Genomic DNA, 18,762 nt, shown 5'->3' with positions numbered 1-18,762 from the left:
AGCTGAGACTGCGCCGGTGGAATCCATCAACCCCATTACTTGGGGTGGAATGGCAACGTCTAGAGGCTCACTCACCGGATTGCGCAGGCGGAGGTACATCAACCAAAAGACCCCAGAGGGTGAAATGGGAATTTTCAGAGGTCCTCCATTGGGTTGCACCGGCAGTTCTTTAATCAAACGACCTCGGAGGGTGGATTGGGAAAGTCCGGAGATCCACTATTGGATTATGCCGGCGGCGCATATCCCAGCAAATGACCCAGGAGGGTGATTGGAAAGATCCAGAGATCCACCATTGTATTGCGCAGGCAGCGCTTTAACAACCAAACTGACCCCGGAGGGTGATTGGGAAGGTCCGGATGTACACAATTGGATTGCATAAGTAGCGCTTTATTAACCAAACGACCCCTGAGGGTGATTGGGAAGGTCCGGACGTACACAGTTGGATTGCGCAGGTAGCGCTTTATTAACCAAACGACCCATGAGGGTGATTGGGAAGGTGCAGACGTACACAGTCGGATTGCGCAGGTGGTGCCTATCAACCAAACAACCCCAGAGGGCGAGTGGGAAGGTCTGCATGTACACCGTTGGATTGCGCAGGCAGCGCATGGCAACCACACGGTCTCAGAGGGTGAGTGTGGAAAAACTGAAGGGTCCTCTTTTGACCGTGATAGGACCCAGGCCCAGTCTGACACAGTTTGAGGGGGAGGACCCGACTGGACTTATTTGTGTTAATTAAAATTTTTTATTTTTTTTAACTGGGATGCTCACCTCAATTGAGCAAGAGGCAGAGGAGATAAGTCCCTCAACAGTAAAGCCCCTCAGCCAGAACCCCATATAACCCTGTGTCAGCTTCAGGAAAAGGCTGACCAGGAAGGGTTAACTGCGAGCTACAGGGGGAGGGGAAGGCAAGGCGGGAAGAATTCGCGCCAGACCGCCCCCCTCCCCGGAGAAGAATTGTGGGCTAGTAGGCCGCAAGCTGGGCTCTAAAGTCATGGGACCCGGCCGACTGTACCGTCGGCGCACCGAGGGCTGTGGGGACAACTGTGTATGACCGCCGCCGGCCGAATCGGAATGCGCAGGTCAAAAGGTCCGGCGCGTACCACACACATCGCTGTAAGCGCAGGTAGCGCTTTAGAATGGCGCCAGACTGTAGAGCGATGCGCCCGCATGTGGGAGCGCAGGTCAGAGTGAAGGCGGAGCCAGATTAGTGGTGTCCGGAGCCAAGCTGGCGTTAGGTTCCTGGAGCGTTGCGCACTTAGGCGCCCGCTTCCAGGGATGAATATCACAGGGGAGCAGAAGTTATAAACGACCCCTGTGTCAGCGAGTTGCGCAGGCACTCTGCGTCCGTTCCCCACACCCGACCAAAGCAGTGCGCACGGAGCCCGCTGTATAATATGATAGTGCCTGCGGGGAGCTGGTCATTAACCCCTTTATGTGCCCGAAAATAAAAAAGTCACAGAGGGGGAGGGAAGAAAGACTTGGAGCTGGGCTAGTGATAAATGAAGCCCTTGTCTGGCCAAAGAAGGAGCCTTTCCGTAGAACCCTTTAATAGGAAGGGGAGGGAGGGGGTTAACATACTCACCTAGTCCTGTACTCCCCTATTTTCCTCCTCTTCTCTTCACCCTCCCTAAGGTACCTTTTTCTAGCAGGGTCACCTCCTCAGCAGCTGGCACCGGAGTGGCAGGAGTCTGGTATGGCGGGAGGGTATTCTTTTTGGCAGACCTAGGTGACCCCGTGGCTGGCGGGATGCAGGGGAGCGAGGCTGCCCTGGTCCACTTGTCCACTTGCCTCCTATTGACACTAGAAAAAACTGAAGCTCTGTCTCTCCAGGCTGGAGGGGGTATAGCTGCCGGGGGAGGAGCTAACAGCTTTTACTAGTGTCAGCGCCTCCTAGAGGACATAGCTATACCACGGTCTCTGTGTCCTCCAATGAATATGGGCGAGAAAATGTTTTGTCTCACTCATTTCTTCTTGTTGCATGTTGAAGCTCTACTTGGAACCTTGTTAAGATCCAGCCATGCTAAATATGGATTTTTGCCATTTTTCAAGTGGTCCTAAACTTTTGATCAGGACTGTATTAACTTTGTCTACATGATAAATGCCATTTGTTGAAGTGACACAAACCCTTTAAGGCTGGTAGCACACATGCAATCTTTTGAGCCAAAGCCACAAGTGGATCCAGCAGGAAGGAGAAGCACGAGTCCTTTCTTTAGAAACCACTTTTGTCTGTGACTCAAAAAACATAAAAAATTGCCTCAAATACTGCAGGTATCTTTCTATTGCCCACTGCTGCAGTATCTTGCATCACGTGTCTAATGTTTGCATCCTATGCAAGTACATCAAAAATCAGTAATGAAGATGCAGCAACATAGAATGGCGGCTCAGTTCCGTATGTGGGTACGCACACATCTCAATAAGGTGCATCTGCATAGAGCAAAGTACGATACATCCCAAAAATAATCCAGGATACTGGGGTGAGGCAGGGTCGGACTGCTGCACATTGCTGAAACTCCCACTGCAGTGGCCAATGGTCGCACAACTTTTTGCAGCCTGCAGAAGCCAGACTGTGTGGGTGCAACCCTTGAGGGTGGGTTGCCAAATAGCAGCCATGGTGACGTGGTTTTACTGCAAACTGGTGCAGTATTGAAATTCATTGTTATCTGACAAACCCACGTGGCCGCAAACCACAAAATGAAAAAACAAACAAAAACAAAAAAACATGCATATCTACAATGAAACCACACCTGGTAAAACAAAACAGGGAATACTGACCAATCCACTGTCATGCCCATTCCATCACTTACAAGGTCACCCTCTGGTCTCTACTACCTGGTGCCTCTCAGCACACAGGTAAATGCCCGTGCAGGCCCGAAAGGGGAGGGGGCACTGCTGTGGCCAGTGACTGGCTGATCAGACATTTCCTGTGTGTCAAGAGGCAGAGGGGACCTGTTAAGTGTCGGAATGGCTGTAACGGGGGGGGATCTGTGAGGGATTGGCCTCCAGACAACCCCTTTAATGGTTCACTGTAAGAGGACACAACATGACATCTTAACATACCTTCCTTTCTGCTTCAAAGGTGTACGTGTACAGTCCATCCACATCGTTAAACACTAGGTAATTATTCAGCGGAGTATAAGCGCTGCCCCACAAAGAAAAAAAAATACAAAGTTGTTGGTAAAAGCTTAAAAGGGTCCTGCAGTTTTTTTAAACGGATGTTCTATCCTCTGGATAGATCATCAGCATCTGATCGGCGGGGGTACGACACCCGGGACCGCCGCCCAGGCCATTAATACTAGTCGTGACGTCACTGGGCCTGCAGTAAACAGCGAGAAGGCCGTGGCGCTACTGCCAGCGCCGCTGCCTTCTCAAACGGCCTATTGGCAGGGGTCCCAGGTGTCGGACCCCGCAGATCAGACGCTGATTATCTATCCAGAAGATAAATCATCAGTTTAAAAAAAACTGCAGAACCCCTTTAAGGCAATCTCCATTAGTTTACCTACTTAATAAACCGAGAGGACATGTTTACCTGGTGGCTATTTTGAACACTTCAGTGGCACAGGCGGCTGAAACACAAAATGCATCATCACATCACTGAGAGACCTTACGCTTTCTTTGTACCTGTAGGGTTTGGATTTTTCACACCTGACACTCAGTAATAACAGGGGGGCGGGGGGGCACACTGACATATTCAAGAGCATGCTCTGTCATTGTAATCCTGCCTGTGATGATAATGAGATGGCTGCTGAGAAGAAATGTCTACAGAACAGGGAAGTGTCAGCCTGTTATGAGGTTCAGAGGAAAAACAGCAAGATTGCAGGATTTTTAATAATATAGATAGTGACATGGAAAATAAGGGAAAAAAAATCTAACAAGTATATCTAACATAAAACCGTATTGAAGATGATAAAGTTGAATCGGGATTCTTTGGTATCCAATCCTAAATTAATCCAGCAAAGCTCTCAGACATACCATATAAATGGAAGCCTGGCACTAGTGTGAACAGAGCCTTATAGATCCCTGGGTATTTAGATCCATCTTAATATTAATGTTAAGTTAAATATTTATATATCTTTTTTTGTTTTTATTTTAGGACTTGTATTTGTTATACCTTTTATTCATATGTACTGTAAATGAAAACTACAATAAAAAGATTTAAAAAAATAAAATAAAAATCTATAAACCAGACATATTACACAAGCTTCACGACGAGACACATAGGTCTGCATTTTACAAGTTTTTACCTGCAATTACTGCATTTGTAGATGCTACAGCAGGGATGATTCTCTTCACAACACCTAAGAAAGAAATTCACTATAAGACACTGGACTGTAATGTAAATGTGGTTTGAGAAACTTATAAAATGGGCTGTGATTACATTTTCTCTTAGCTTGCCACATGATCTAAGGGTGGACGAAACAACTGCAATATGGCTGTAAACTTTATGGTCAAGCTCCTTGGCCAAAATGAAAATTCACCGTCAGCGTTTCATTACAGAGCTGTACCTCCCCCATATTAGACAATGGAGGCTGAAATTCTGTATTACAGCACTACTACCTCCATTATAAATATGGTGACTGTATGACTCTGCAATAGGAAATGCACCAGCAAGGTGGATTTTTACACATCTCTTTTTACAATGCACAGTTTTCTGGGCTCACCTTGAGTAAGTCTGTACGTTACGCCTCTGATATTATACTGTGCCGCCCGTGCCAAAGAATTTTTAAAAATCCACTGTATATGTTCAGGGTCATCTCCATCCAGTGCTATTCCTTCTGCCGAAAGAAAGAAAGAAATCCAGCCTTATATTAAAATATACTACATTGAACGCAAGTGCACTTAAAGGGGCCGTCTCACTTCAGTAAGTGGCATTTATCATGTAGAGAAAGTTAACACAAGGCACTTACTAATGTATTGAGATTTTCCATATTGCCTCCTTTGCTGGCTGGATCAATTTTTCTATCACATTATAAACTGCTTGTTTCCATGGTTACAGACCACCTTGCAATCCATCAGTGTTGGTCGTGCTTGCACAATATAAGAAAAAGCTGGGCAGCGCTGGGGTCCTAGGTTCGAATCCGACCAAGGATAACATCTGCATGGAGTTTGTATGTTCTCCCCGTGTTTGCGTGGGTTTCCTCCGGGTTCTCCGGTTTCCTCCCACACTCCAAAGACATACTGATCGGGACCTTAGATTGTGAGCCCCATTGGGGACAGTGTGATGATAATGTCTGTAAAGTGCTGCAGAATATAGTAGCGCTATATAAGTGCGTAAAATAAAAATAAATAAAAAGCACCAGCCTATGTGCACTTCCATGGTCCCGGCCACCAGAGAGGCAGAACTTTTTCATATAGTGTGCAAGCACAACCACCACTGATGGATTGCAGGGTGGTCTGTAACCATGGAAACGAGCAATGTATAATGTGACGGGAAAAAAGCCAGCAAACGAAGCAATATGAAGAATCAGAATACATTAGTAAGTGCCTTGTATTAACTTTCTCTACATTATAAATGCAACTTACTGAAGGGAGACAACCCCTTTAAAAGTAAAAACTGTAATGCAGATTGCCTCGAGCAAGGAAAGAAATCATCATGTGGATATTTTACAACCCTTACCAATATGGATTTTGAAGTACCCTATTCACAAGGATAAGGAGACTTTTTGTATAACTTACCAGTAAAGTCTCTTTCTCGCTCTTCCTTGGGGGACACAGGAAACCATGGGTATAGCTCTGCTCCCTAGGAGGCGTGACACTAAGTGAAAGCTGTAAGCCCCTCCTCCATCAGCTATACCCTCAGCCTGGAGAGAGAGACTGCCAGTTGCGTGTCCAAGTAGTGAAAGATAACCACCAACCGGAAAAAAAGAACTGTCAAGCCCCAACGGGGGCAACCAAGCCGGAACCACAACTGTAAACCCAAATGAAGGGCGGGTGCTGTGTCCCCCAAGGAAGAGCGAGAAAGAGACTTTACTGGTAAGTTATACAAAAAGTCTCCTTTTCTCGCCCATTTTCCTTGGGGGACACAGGAAACCATGGGACGTTCCAGAGCAGTCCCAGAAGGGAGGGACCAGAACAAGCAGACCAACACCCAGAGGCATCAATCAACTGCCGCCTGCAACACCAGACGGCCTAAAGCAGCGTCAGCCGACGCATGAGTATGCACCCTGTAGAATTTGGTGAAGGTGTGCAAGGAGGACCAAGTGGCCGCCTTGCAAATCTGCTCCGTAGAAGCCCGATTCCTCTGAGCCCAGGAAGCCCCGACCGCTCTAGTGGAGTGAGCGGTAACACCAAGGGGCGGAACCTTGCCCTTGGCGAGATAAGCCTCAGTAACAGCCATCTTGACAAAACGGGCGATAGCAACTTTGGACGCCGCCATCCCTCTGCGCGACCCCTCCGGAACCACAAAGAGCGAGTCAGTACGCCTGAAAGAGCTGGTTACCTCCAGATAAACCTTCAGCGCCCTGACAACGTCCAGGCGATGAAGCTTCCTCTCCCGGGGGTGGGAAGGGGAAGGACACAAGGAGGGGAGAACGATGTCCTCGTTCAGATGAAAGGTGGAGACCACCTTAGGAAGGAAGGGACCGGACGAAGAACCACCTTGTCCTGGTGGAACACTAGGAAAGGTTCCAGACAGGAGAGTGCAGCCAATTCGGACACCCTCCGAAGAGAGGTGACGGCTACAAGGAAAATAACCTTGCAGGACAGAAGCCGCAAGGAAACAGTCCGCAGAGGCTCGAAAGGAGAAGCCTGGAGCGCTGAGAGAACCAGGTTCAGGTCCCAGGGCGGTACCGGAGGGCGGTACGGAGGAACCGCGTGAGCCACGCCCTGAAGGAAAGTCTTGACAGGACCAAGGGGGGCCAGTGGGCGCTGAAACAAAATGGACAGTGCAGACACCTGACCCTTCAAAGAACTAAGACCCAGACCTTGGGCAAGGCCACTCTGAAGGAAAGACAAAACGGTGGGGAGAGAAAAGCGGAGCGGAGGAATCCCCAGATCGGCACAGAACCCCAAATAGGTCCTCCAGGTCCTATAATAGATCCTAGAAGAGGACGGCTTACGAGCGCGGATCATGGTGCGGACGACGTCCGCAGAAAAACCCCTACGCGTCAGGACGGTGGTCTCAACAGCCACGCCGTCAAACGTAGGGACCTTAAACGCGGGTGGAAGATCGGTCCCTGAGAGAGAGAAGATCTTCCCTGGCGGGCAGCGGCCAGGGCGCGTCCGCCAGGAGCAGCATGAGGTCGGCGTACCAAGACCGGCGGGGCCAGTCCGGAGCGACCAGAATCACCGAGACGCCTTCCGCCGCGATCTTCCGAAGGACCTTGGGCAGGAGTGGGATGGGGGGGAATATGTATGGACGCGCGAAGCCTCGCCAAGGAAGAACGAGGGCGTCGGCTCCGCAAGCTCCCGGATCCCTGGCCCTGGACAGATAGGTGCGGACCTTGTGATTGAACTTGGAGGCCATGAGGTCCACGTCCGGCATGCCCCAACGAAGGCAAATGGCCTCGAACACCTCCGGGTGAAGAGACCACTCGCCGGGGTCGACGGTGGTGCGACTGAGGAAGTCCGCCGCCCAATTGTCCACCCCTGGAATAAAAATTGCAGATAGAGCCGGGACGTGGGCTTCCGCCTCAAAGGAGAATGCTGGTGACCTCCCGCATCGCTGCTGCACTGCGAGTGCCCCCCTGGTGGTTTATGTACGCCACGGCCGTGGCGTTGTCCGATTGCACACGAACTGGATGACCCCGCAGCAGATGAGTCCAGTGTCGCAGAGACAGAAGGGCCGCTCTCAGCTCCAGGACATTGATCGAGAGTTTGGACTCCGATGGAGACCAAATGCCCTGGACGGATCGGGGAGGAAACACGCCTCCCCAGCCTAAGAGACTGGCATCGGTTGTAACCACCAGCCAGTTGAGCGGCAGAAAGGACTTGCCCAGAAGAGGGGCCTGTAACCACCAGCGGAGGGATGACCGCACCGGAGGCGATAGACGGAAGAGATGGTCCAGACTCCGGCGATTTGTCCCAGGAGGAGAGGATCGCCCGTTGGAGAGGGCGGGAGTGAAACTGCGCAAATGGGATCGCCTCGAAGCAGGCAACCATCTGCCCCAAGACCCGCATGCAGAAGCGGAAGGACGGTCGACGGTGGAGAAGGAGACCCCGAATCGCCCGACGGAGGGTCAGACGTTTTTCCGAGGGAAGACGTACCTCCGCCGCTCCCGTGTCTAAAAGCATTCCCAGGAAGACCAGTTGTCTGGAGGGGGGAAGGGAGGACTTGGGGAAGTTGATGACCCAACCGAACCTCGCCAGGGTCTCTAGAGTGAGATCCACGCTGGCAGCCGCTTGAGAAAGGGACGGAGCCTTGATGAAGATATCGTCCAAGTACGGCAGCAGAAAAACACCCCTGGAGCGGAGTAAGGCCAAAACCGGGGCCAGGACCTTGGTGAACACCCGGGGGGCTGTCGCCAGCCCAAAGGGAAGGGCGACAAATTGGAAGTGAAGGTCCCCCACGGCGAATCGGAGGAAGCGATGGTGACACCGGGCTACCGGAACATGGAGGTAGGCATCCTGTAGATCGATGGAAGACATGAAATCTCCCCGCTCCAGGGAAGCCACCGCGGAACGGAGGGACTCCATCCGAAACCGTCGAAGGAGGAGAAAACGGTTGAGCCTTTTGAGGTCCAAAATGGGCCGCACCGAACCTCCCTTCTTGGGAACTACAAAGAGGTTCGAATAGAACCCTTGGAACCTTTCCTCTAGAGGAACGGGGGTAATCACCCCCCTGTCCAGTAAGGCTTGAACAGCCGCGGAGAACGCGGCCGCGCTTTTCGGGTCCCGCGGAGGGCGGGAGCGAAAGAACCGATCTGGAGGGAAGGACGCGAATTCGATTTTGTATCCGGAAGACACAATTTCGAGAGCCCAGGCGTCGGAGACGTGAGCCATCCAGACGTCCCTGAAAAGGAGGAGCCGGCCCCCCACCCGGGTGGGTGGGGGCGCACCTTCAGGCAGAGGACTGCTTTGCTGCGGGTGTGCGGGCAGCCTGCGGCCTGCGCCAGGAGGGCTGTGCCCGAAAAAACGGCTTCCTACGCTTATCCTGGGGAGGGGCCGAAGCGGCAGCTGCGGGGCGAGCCCCAGAGGTCCTGCGGGAGGACCGAAAACGAGACGCACCAGGGCGTCCGCGAGGGGCGCCCCTGGCTTGGGGTTGAGGAAGATGGGTGCTTTTACCACCCGTGGCTTCCGAAATAAGCTCGTCTAGGCGGGCCCCGAAAAGGCGGGAACCCGCAAAAGGTAGCCCCGCCAAGGAACGTTTGGAGGCAGCGTCCGCTTTCCAAACCTTCAGCCAGAGTTCCCTCCTGACGGAAACGACCAGGGCGGAGGAGCGTGCTATAAGGGCTCCCGCATCAAGGGAGGCCTCACAAACAAAATTCCCAGCCCGAACAATAAGCTGGGCCAAGGAACGTAGGTCCTGGATGGGGACGTCCGAGTCCAACTCCTGCTCCAGCTGCATACCCCAAGCAGAGATTGCTTTACCCGCCCAGGCAGAGGCAAAAAACGGTCTGAGGGCAGAACCGGAGGCAGCAAAAATGCCCTTGGAAAGGGTCTCCATACGACGGTCCTCCGCTGACTGAAGAGAGGACCCGTCGGGAACAGGAATGGCCGTGGTCTTTGACAGACGGGCCACAGGGGGGTCCACCTTGGGTGGGAACGACCAGGTGGCCACGACATCGGCTGGAAAAGGATAGCAAATATCCAGCTTCTTGGGATTGACAAAACGGGCGTCCGGGCGAGCCCAAGCCTTAGACACCACGGAAGAGAAATCAGAGTGGATCGGAAAGACTTTGGAGGCCTGCTTGGGTCTGATAAAGGAGACGCTAGCTGCGTCAGAGCTAGGGGGGTCATCTTGCACTTTAAAGGTGTCACGAATATCAGAGATGAGTTGACCCATCGCTGAGGCTAGCTTGGACGGCAGGGCCGAGTCCATTTCCAAATCCGAAGCCGCCAATTCACCTTCAGAGGGCGAATCCTTTGGAGAGGAGAGGCCCGTCTGAGTGCGCACGCGTGGCGGAGAGAGAGAGGCATCCGAGGAGGAGGCGCGCTCTACTCTAAAACGCTTCTGAGAGTGCCTAGCTCGGGAAGGGTCACTAAGAGAGGGTGAACCCGCCGCAGCGGCAGAAGCGGTGGACCCGGAGGGTGCGACAGTAAGAGTGGCATCCTGCGGGGTAGGCGGCCTGTCTATTAGGCGGCCCACGACATGGGTGAGGCTTTCCACGGCCTGGGACAGGGATCTAGCCCAGTCAGGCGGGTCAGAGGAAGCAGGGAGCGACACAGCAGGCGAATGAGGCTGCGGTGGAGCCCGGCATGCAGGACAGTGTGGATCAGACTGCCCCCGGGGAAAGGGTTCCCTACAAGCGGTACAGGCATGGTACCAAGGCTTGGCGGCTGCAGAAGGGTCTGACATGGTGAAAAAAAAAAAAGAAAAAAAAAAAGTTGCACTTAAAGGGGGAGACCCCAGAGAAAAAACGGAACAGGGATTACACCCAGGCAGCAGCACTGGTGGCACGGAGGGGGTTAACAGTCCTACCAGACCCGCGGACAGCGCAAGCGGCAGTAGTAAGGGCAGCAGACTGAAGGAGGCTGTGGAGGAGTGGCAGCAGGCACGGAGGGTGACTCCTGAGGAAAGATGAAGAGCTTCAGGATCAGACGGCAGCAGAGGATTCCACGCAGCACTAGAGATGTGCTGCCCGACGAAGCAGGAAGCAGCGGAGCGCATGTGGGGAAGCTCCGCCCCCCCGCCGCGCTGAAGGAGAAGGCAGAGCCGCGCGCGCGGCAAAATGATTTAACCCCCAAAAAAGATGAAGTGCCGGCCAAGCTAAAATGGCGCCGTTCGCGCCAAGTACGCGGCCCCCGCCGCGCCTGGATGAGGCAGACGGCCTCCTGCCCACAGCCGTCCCCCTGATGCCCTGCCGCTGGAGAAGACCGAAGTCCCCCCAAAGGATGCCCGGTAAGTTGCCGGCCCTGTTATGCCCATAAGAGCCCCCAAGAGAAAATGTGTCCCTGAAAAGGGGCACCGAACCTCCCAGCTGGGATGGTAGGGAATGCGGGGAGGCGGTCTAACTGAAGTTCCCCCTCACCATTAAGGTGCCCCCAATGAAAATGTGCCCCTGAAAGGGGCACCAAAAACCTCCCTGGGGGGGAGGGGGGGTTGGGGGGAGGATGATGGATGGAAAACGCTCGTGAGCCTTCAAGCGTAGTCGTAGCAGCGGTGGGAGGGAGGGAAAGGGGGGAGGCTGGAGCAGCCACTCTCACCATCCGCTGTCTTCACCCTCAATCCATCCAGCAGGGTCGCCCCTTCAGCTACTGGCACCGCAGTGGCAGGAAGCCGGGGGAGGGACTTGGCGTGCGGGCGACCCTTGAGCTGGCGGGACGCAGGGGAGCGAGGCTGCCCTGGTCCACCTTGTCTTCTGTGGGGGAGGCGGCAGTGCGGAATTACCGGCACTGGCGCAACTCAACCCCGGGAGAAACAGAGGGGTCTAGTGCGCCTCTGTTGTCCCTGCAAGTAGAGAAAAAAACCGAATTAAAAACAACAAATAACGCAAAAAATAAAAAATTATAGGAAAGCGACCCTGCCTAAGCAGGGAGTGTCTTGCCTCCTTGGACACTAAGCAAAAACTGGCAGTCTCTCTCTCCAGGCTGAGGGTATAGCTGATGGAGGAGGGGCTTACAGCTTTCACTTAGTGTCACGCCTCCTAGGGAGCAGAGCTATACCCATGGTTTCCTGTGTCCCCCAAGGAAAATGGGCGAGAAATGCCATTAATGTATAAACACCCAAAATCCTTAGAATGAAAGGGCCACAGCATTGATTTCGCATTCAATCCCCTTGGCTGTTTTTTCCCTCCAGAAGACCCGGCCGCTTCCCATGGTACTGAAGACGAGCTCATTCACTTGGCTTGAGCCATGCTATGTTCCCTGCACAGAGGGAAAAAACACTGAAGGGGACGCAGTGCTCAACTAGTGCTGCAGCCCCTTTATTCTCAAGATCGATGGGGGTCCGTCCTCTGGTATGCCATCCCTTAATAACATAGTAATATCTCTTAAATACCAAATCACACCTACAGCCCAAAGAAATACATGGAGTTGTATGCAACTGCAGCAGTCACTCGACAGCTAAAGGGGGTTTTCCAAATTCAGGACATATTGGTGGTGGTCCGACACCCAGCACTCCCACCAATCAGCCGTTTCAACAAGTGGTAAAGATTGTATACGTGCTGCAGCCTCTTCACTGTTTACAGGGGTCAGACTACCTAGTGTTTGTGCAGAGTATTGCAGCTTCTTCCTATTCAAGTGAACAAGATGAAGATGCAACACTCTGCACTGCCGCTACTAAGAAGAAAGAGTGCAGGTAGACGGATCATGGTAAACAATGAGGAGACCACCGTGCTCCCACAAGTGCAGATGTCCCTTCAAACAGCTAACCCCCACTGATCTGATATTGCTGGTCTATCCTGAGGATAGGCCATCATTATCCAGAACCCAGAAGCAAGTCTCCATGTGGCCCAGGCCTTATCCTGTCGGCAGGCATCCGTAACATATACAGAACATACAGTACTACAGCACAAATTACACTGTACGTTTTCTTCAGCTTTCTCAACATAACAGGCAATTGCCATTGACTCACAAAAAAATTAATATACAAAAAAATTAATATATATAAAAATTTCATACCTCCAAATGGCTGTTCCTTTGGCCACTGCAATAGCCGGACATACTCTATACAGTGCTCTGGTAATCTGGGCATAGACGCAATGGTACACATGGGGAAATTAATCTGGAAACAGACAAAACACATAAGACTCGTGTTCAGAAAATGTGTGACGTTTTACAAGAGATTTTACAGGGCGTCAGCAGATTTGTTCCTATGACACTGTCTGACCTGTTACATGTGCGCTTGGCAGCTGAAGGCATCTGTGTTGGTCCCATGTTCATATGTGCCCGCATTACTGAGAAAAATGTTTTAATATATACAAATGAGTCTCTAGGAGCAACGGGGGTGTTACCGTTACACCTAGAGGCTCTGCTCTCTCTGCAACTGCCTGGCCCTGTCAAAGTGCAGAGGGAGCAGGAGTTGCAGAGAGAGCAGAGCCTCTAGGTGTAACAGAGCCTCTAGGTGTAACAGAGCCTCTAGGTGTAACAGAGCCTCTAGGTGTAACGGTAACACCCCTGTTGCTCCTAGAGACTCATTTGTATATATTAAAACATAATTCTTCTCAGCGCACATGCAACAGGTCAGCCAATTTCATAGGTACAAATCTGCTGATAACATTGGAGATGTATCTTTAAAGGTCTGACCCCTGGGACCCCCCACAATCAGCAAAAATAAGGGGCCCACAGCAGTTGTTAGTTGTATACACAGGCATAGCGCGATATGTATGAGGGTGCAGAATGGACTTTAGTTATACTTTAGTTTGGCTGCAGTATGAATATTTAGGGTGAGATATCCATGCCCCCTTTGTTGCTAACATGCCTACTCTATTAGAGGGAAAAGGGGCCACTGGTGGGAAGTCTCTTATTAATACTCTCTTTCCTGTCATATCTCTGTGAATACATGGAGTTTGTTATCATCATGTACTTGTATTAGCACAGGTTCACAACACCGGGTGCAGATAGCATAAAAAAAATATGTAATTAAATCTTGCATCCTCACCTGCGGTGGGTACAGTTCTAGAGTACACTCCACACAGGCGCTCATTCCTGGTAAGATAACCCGGGCGTTTCCTTTAAAACCTTCTGTACCACCGTCTATTAGAGGAATTACCGAACTCTGCTGCAGTACTCCATCATCACTGTTCAGAAGAGACATCTACCAAGGGAAAAATAAGTAATAAAAAGACTGTAAAATACAAAAAAAATACTTTAATAGACCATGGGCAACTGTGTTACTTTTTCTTTTTTTTTGTTACTTTGTCCTTGTTTTAATAAATCTCCTCCAATGTCTCTCAAACTTCAAGAGAACCTGCCACTATGACACACAGTTTAAAGGGGTTGTGCGGTGTCTGAATATGGATGACCGATCCTCAGGATAGGTCATCAACATCAGACCATCGGTGGTTTGTATGAGTGGCCTCTTAAACCCGGCTGATCGGCGGGGGTGCTGGGAGTAGAACCCTAACTGATCTAATGTAGACGAACTATTCTGAGGATAGGTCATCAATATCCTGACAATGCATAAGCCCTTTACTTGCATCCACTAAACAATCCCCCTTCTCAAGCGCCAAACAGGGGGCTGAAGGAATGCAGCTGCTGCTTCTAAGGGGTCTCGCCATATACCACATCACTTGTCTCAACCACTTAGTACCTCTGGAAAGGATCATTTATTATTATATGCACATGAGCTCTCTTCCAGAAAGGAAACTCTCGCTAGTTCCTCCTACAGGAGATAGATAGTATATAAGGGCAGCTGTTTGACACCCAGCGGGTTTTGCGCACAGGTTCCAATTTAATAAATGGGACCTGTGTATTATATTCGCTGGGCGTCAAATAGCTGCCTCGACAACTATACTGCCTGGCATCCCCCTGGATCTCTGCAAGTCTGATTAATTTAAAATGTCAGTGTTTGTCATACGTAGCAAGCACTTTTTAGGGTGTTTTCAATTTTGTGTCATTTAGTACAAGCGTTTTCCACACCAGAGAAACACCATGCCCAAAGCGTGCTATAAGGATGCATTCACACGACCGTATGTATATTGCGGTCTGCAAATGAAGTCCGTGCTGCATCCATATTTTTATTTTGTGGACCCAATGTAACCATGCCTATTCTTGTCCGCAAAACAGAAAATAGGACTGTTATCTTCTTTGCTGGAGTGCAGAACGGACACTCGGATGCAGACAGCACACGGTGTGCTTTCCACATTTTTTTGCGACCCCATTGAAATGAATGGGTTTGCATCTGACCTGGGGAAAAAATGCGGATCGGATGGGGAGCAAAAATACAGTCGTGTGAATGGGGCCTAACACATATGCTAATATAAAATCACTGTGATTTCCTCTGCACACAGCTCCATGCATTCTGGGGTACTCTGTAATAATGATCAGTGGGCCCCCCCCCCCCCAGTAATATAATACTGAGCTCCTCTCTCAGGCCTCCTGCACACAAACGTGTGCGCACCCTGGCCGTGTTGCGGGCCGCAATGAACGAACACCGACCGCGCGGGAGCCGCAGCGGATCGCGGACCCATTCCCTTTAATGGGTCCGCGATCCGGCCGTTCCGCAAAAGAGATAGAACATGTCCTATCTTTTTGCGGAACGTAAGTACAGGGCGAAACCCCACGGAAGCACTACATAGTGCTTCCAGAGTGTTCTGCACCATTCCACATCTCCAGATTTGCAGACCCATTCAAGTGAATGGGTCCGCATCCGTGATGCGGAATGCCCACGAAACGGCGCCCGTGTATTGTGGATCCGCGAATTAATACTATGGATAGCCCCTGGCCCCATCTTATATGAAGGATGGCCTTATGCCTATCCCATGCATGCTTAAACTCCTCCACTGTATTTGCAGCTACCACTTCTGCAGGAAGGCTATTCCATGCATCCACTACTCTCTCAGTAAAGTAATACTTCCTGATATTACTTTTAAACCTTTGCCCCTCTAATTTAAAACTATGTCCTCTTGTAGCAGTTTTTCTTCTTTTAAATATTCTCTCCTCTTTTACCTTGTTGATTCCCTTCATGTATTTAAAGTTTCTATCATATCCCCTCTGTCTCGTCTTTCTTCCAAGCTATACATGTTAAGGTCCTTTAAGGCTACTTTCACACTTGCGTTTGGTGCAGATCCGTCATGGATCTGCACAAACGCATCCGTTTAGATAATACAACCGCAGGCATCCGTTCAGAACGGATCAGTTTGTATTATCTTTAACATAGCCTAAACAGATCCGTCTTGAACACCATTGAAAGTCAATGGGAGACGGATCAGTTTTCTATTGTGCCATATTGTGTCAGTGAAAACGGATCCGTCCCCATTGACTTACATTGTGTCATGATCCGTTTGGCTCAGTCTCGTCAGACGGACACCAAAACGCTGCAAGCAGCCTGCAGAGCGGAATGGAGGCGGAACGGAGCCAAACTGATGTAAACTGATGCATTCTGAGTGGATCCTTTTCCATTCAGAATGCATTAAGTACAAAACGGATCCGTTTTGGACCGCTTGTGAGATCCCTGAACGGATCTCACAAATGGAAACCAAAACGCCAGTGTGAAAGTAGCCTAACCTTTCCTGGTAAGTTTTATCCTGCAATCCATGTACCAGTTTAGTAGCTCTTCTCTGAACTCTCTCCAAAGTATCAATATCCTTCTGGAGATATGGTCTCCAGTACTGCGCACAATACTCCAGGTGAGGTCTCACTAGTGCTCTGTATGGACTGTTGTTTAATGTGGATAGAAGGGAATATTTACCAGCATCCCATTTAACCAGCGCCTGGCAATAATGGAGTCCAGGCCGCACACTATAATATGGAACTCTGAAAAGGTAAGAAAAGCAGAAGCATACAGTCACGCTCAGAATATACATGTGTGCGTAAAGAACGACGTGAAGTAATCCTCTCTACCTCTGTAGAAGTATTCATCGTAATCTTGAATCTTTTTATAATGTCTGAAATTTCCATTTGTTAAGGGAAAAATGTTAATTCACAAAAAGGTTCTGGTGAGAAATTGGGCCTGTACGGAGTGGAATGCAACAGAACAGAAGGACTATATCAAAAAGCAGCACATCCCAAAATATCAAATAGAACAATCTACTATAGCCACAGCAAAAGAACAAAGTTAAAATAATGTATACTATAAAGACCCTATGAGGGACCCCATATCCGTCCCTACATATAAGTGCACCCTTAATTCTTAATAAGAATGGTAATAATACCCAGACAGTGCAGCACTTTTGGAAAAGATCTCTGTAATTACAGATACACATTGCCACTCCATTCAACTATATGGGACTGCCAAAGAGTGGGCAAGTATAGCACTTGGCAAACTTCGGTAGTGCCATAGAGATGGGTGGAGGGGCAGCGCATATGCACGACCATAGCTCCATTCACTCAAGGACCCTTGTTCCCGTGATCACTGGGGGCCCCAGCAGTTGGTCTCCAACCAGTCAGATACTCATCACCTATCCTGTGTGCTGCGGTGGGACAAAAAGGCTAAAATGTGTTAAGCAAAGGATACGGTGTGACACAACAGTCAGGTATTCTGCTGTTTATAAATTCAGCCGCAACCTCGGCTTTGGGTCTTCCAACATCCTTAGGTCTGAAAAGTAGAATGAAAAAATATCTGTTAGAACCAGAATAGATGCAGTGATATAGCAATGAACATGGTGCCAACACCCAGCAGGCTGTTCTACGAAGAGGAAATGCTGTTTAAATGGGTTGTTTCAAAGAGATCCTGTGCCAAAATCTACTATTTTGGTATACGGGTATCAATGGTGTCCAGGAACCTCCTCTCCTTAAAGGACTATTCCCATCTTATAAAGTGATCTTCTATTGCTAGGATATGCCATCACTTTAAGAACAACCTCTGGGATCCCACCGACCCAGAAATTGGCGGGGGCGCAGCGCTGTTTTTCCCTGCACAGTGGCCGTCGCGGCCATTAGACAGTGCAGTGCAATCGACTTGTCTCAATTATTCTCAGGATTGGTGGAGACCCGAATCACCCTCAAATAAACTAAAGCAGAGAGCCCCCTACTGGCAGATGCAGCTCGTCCATGTAATACTACATGGAAGTAAAAAGGTGTTGTCTAATGAGATGACCCCTTTAGACCTCATACAAAAAAAAATAATAATAAAGAAAAAAGGCCGGCATCACTTACCGGAACAAGAACTGTCTATTCAAATTAGAGACGTCTATGGTGTCCATATCGATGACATGGATCTGCCGAAACCCTGACAGGGCCTGACGGGTGGAGAGAAAGCGGTTACTGACATATCACATAATCCTGTTGGTACATTTTCATCTTTCCCACTAAACAACTCTACAGATCAGAGACCAGAAGGCTCTAATAGCCCATTACTCAGAAGGCGGTATAGATCCAGTGATGCATTTACCATCAATACTGGGGCACTCATCTCCATCCCTAATTATTCCAGAAACCATCAATGGATGCTTAGCTGGCGTCATCATTAGAAAAGAGGGGCATTATTTACATGAAATGGTCATATCTGCCTTCACCTTGTACGGGCCGTCTTAGCAGGCAATGATCTGGAAAGAACCGTTCATTCCTGATCACTGCCTGCTCGTCAGAGGAAGTGAGAGCTGCATCTACACGCAGACATCAACTCCACTCTATGGAGACAACGCTATTCTGAGTGCTCGTCCACATACAGAATGATTGCTTTTGGGCTGCAGATCACTGTTTAGACATCACAATGTCCTGCTCAGAAATGATGATAGCGTCACCTTTACACCTCTCCTTGGAACACTCCATGCCAATAACTGCCCCAACTGTTGGCCCTTGTAAAGGGGCCTCAGCCCTCAGTTAAGATATCCAATGTCACAGTAATGTAATAAGTCCTATATAAAGCTCACACAATTAGACAATGTCCCTAACAACCCACCCCAGCAGTCCTGGCGTAGTCACTCCACCACTTGTATAAACCATTTTCTATACCATGGGGGGAAGGGGGGTTTCTCCATTTTATTCAATCCCTACCCGTACAAAGGGTCCAATGAAAATAAACTTAATCACAAAGTCTCCCCCCCCCCCCCCATGGGACCCCCA

At 49.9% G+C, this 18,762-nt stretch overlaps 1 protein-coding gene across 3 annotated transcripts in view; it reads right to left on the bottom strand.

The window, feature by feature from the left end:
* UBA3 (ubiquitin like modifier activating enzyme 3) overlaps positions 1-18,762 on the bottom strand; it is a 48,511-nt gene that overhangs the window by 20,645 nt on the left and 9,104 nt on the right. For all 3 annotated transcript variants that reach the window (XM_040406594.1, XM_040406595.1, XM_040406596.1), the window contains 10 exons: positions 17,854-17,936; positions 17,213-17,293; positions 16,600-16,643; positions 16,448-16,512; positions 13,697-13,852; positions 12,718-12,820; positions 4,659-4,772; positions 4,242-4,295; positions 3,527-3,563; positions 3,058-3,139 (listed from right to left, as the gene is read on the bottom strand). In XM_040406594.1, coding sequence (XP_040262528.1) covers positions 3,058-3,139; positions 3,527-3,563; positions 4,242-4,295; positions 4,659-4,772; positions 12,718-12,820; positions 13,697-13,852; positions 16,448-16,512; positions 16,600-16,643; positions 17,213-17,293; positions 17,854-17,936 — 819 coding nt within the window. The remainder of the gene's footprint in view (positions 1-3,057; positions 3,140-3,526; positions 3,564-4,241; positions 4,296-4,658; positions 4,773-12,717; positions 12,821-13,696; positions 13,853-16,447; positions 16,513-16,599; positions 16,644-17,212; positions 17,294-17,853; positions 17,937-18,762) is intronic.

Source organism: Bufo bufo, chromosome 9, assembly GCF_905171765.1.
Source record: "Bufo bufo chromosome 9, aBufBuf1.1, whole genome shotgun sequence".
Lineage (NCBI taxonomy): Eukaryota > Metazoa > Chordata > Amphibia > Anura > Bufonidae > Bufo > Bufo bufo.
The sequence above is the reverse complement of the archived record's forward strand: the minus strand, read 5'-3'. Positions and strand labels throughout refer to the sequence as shown.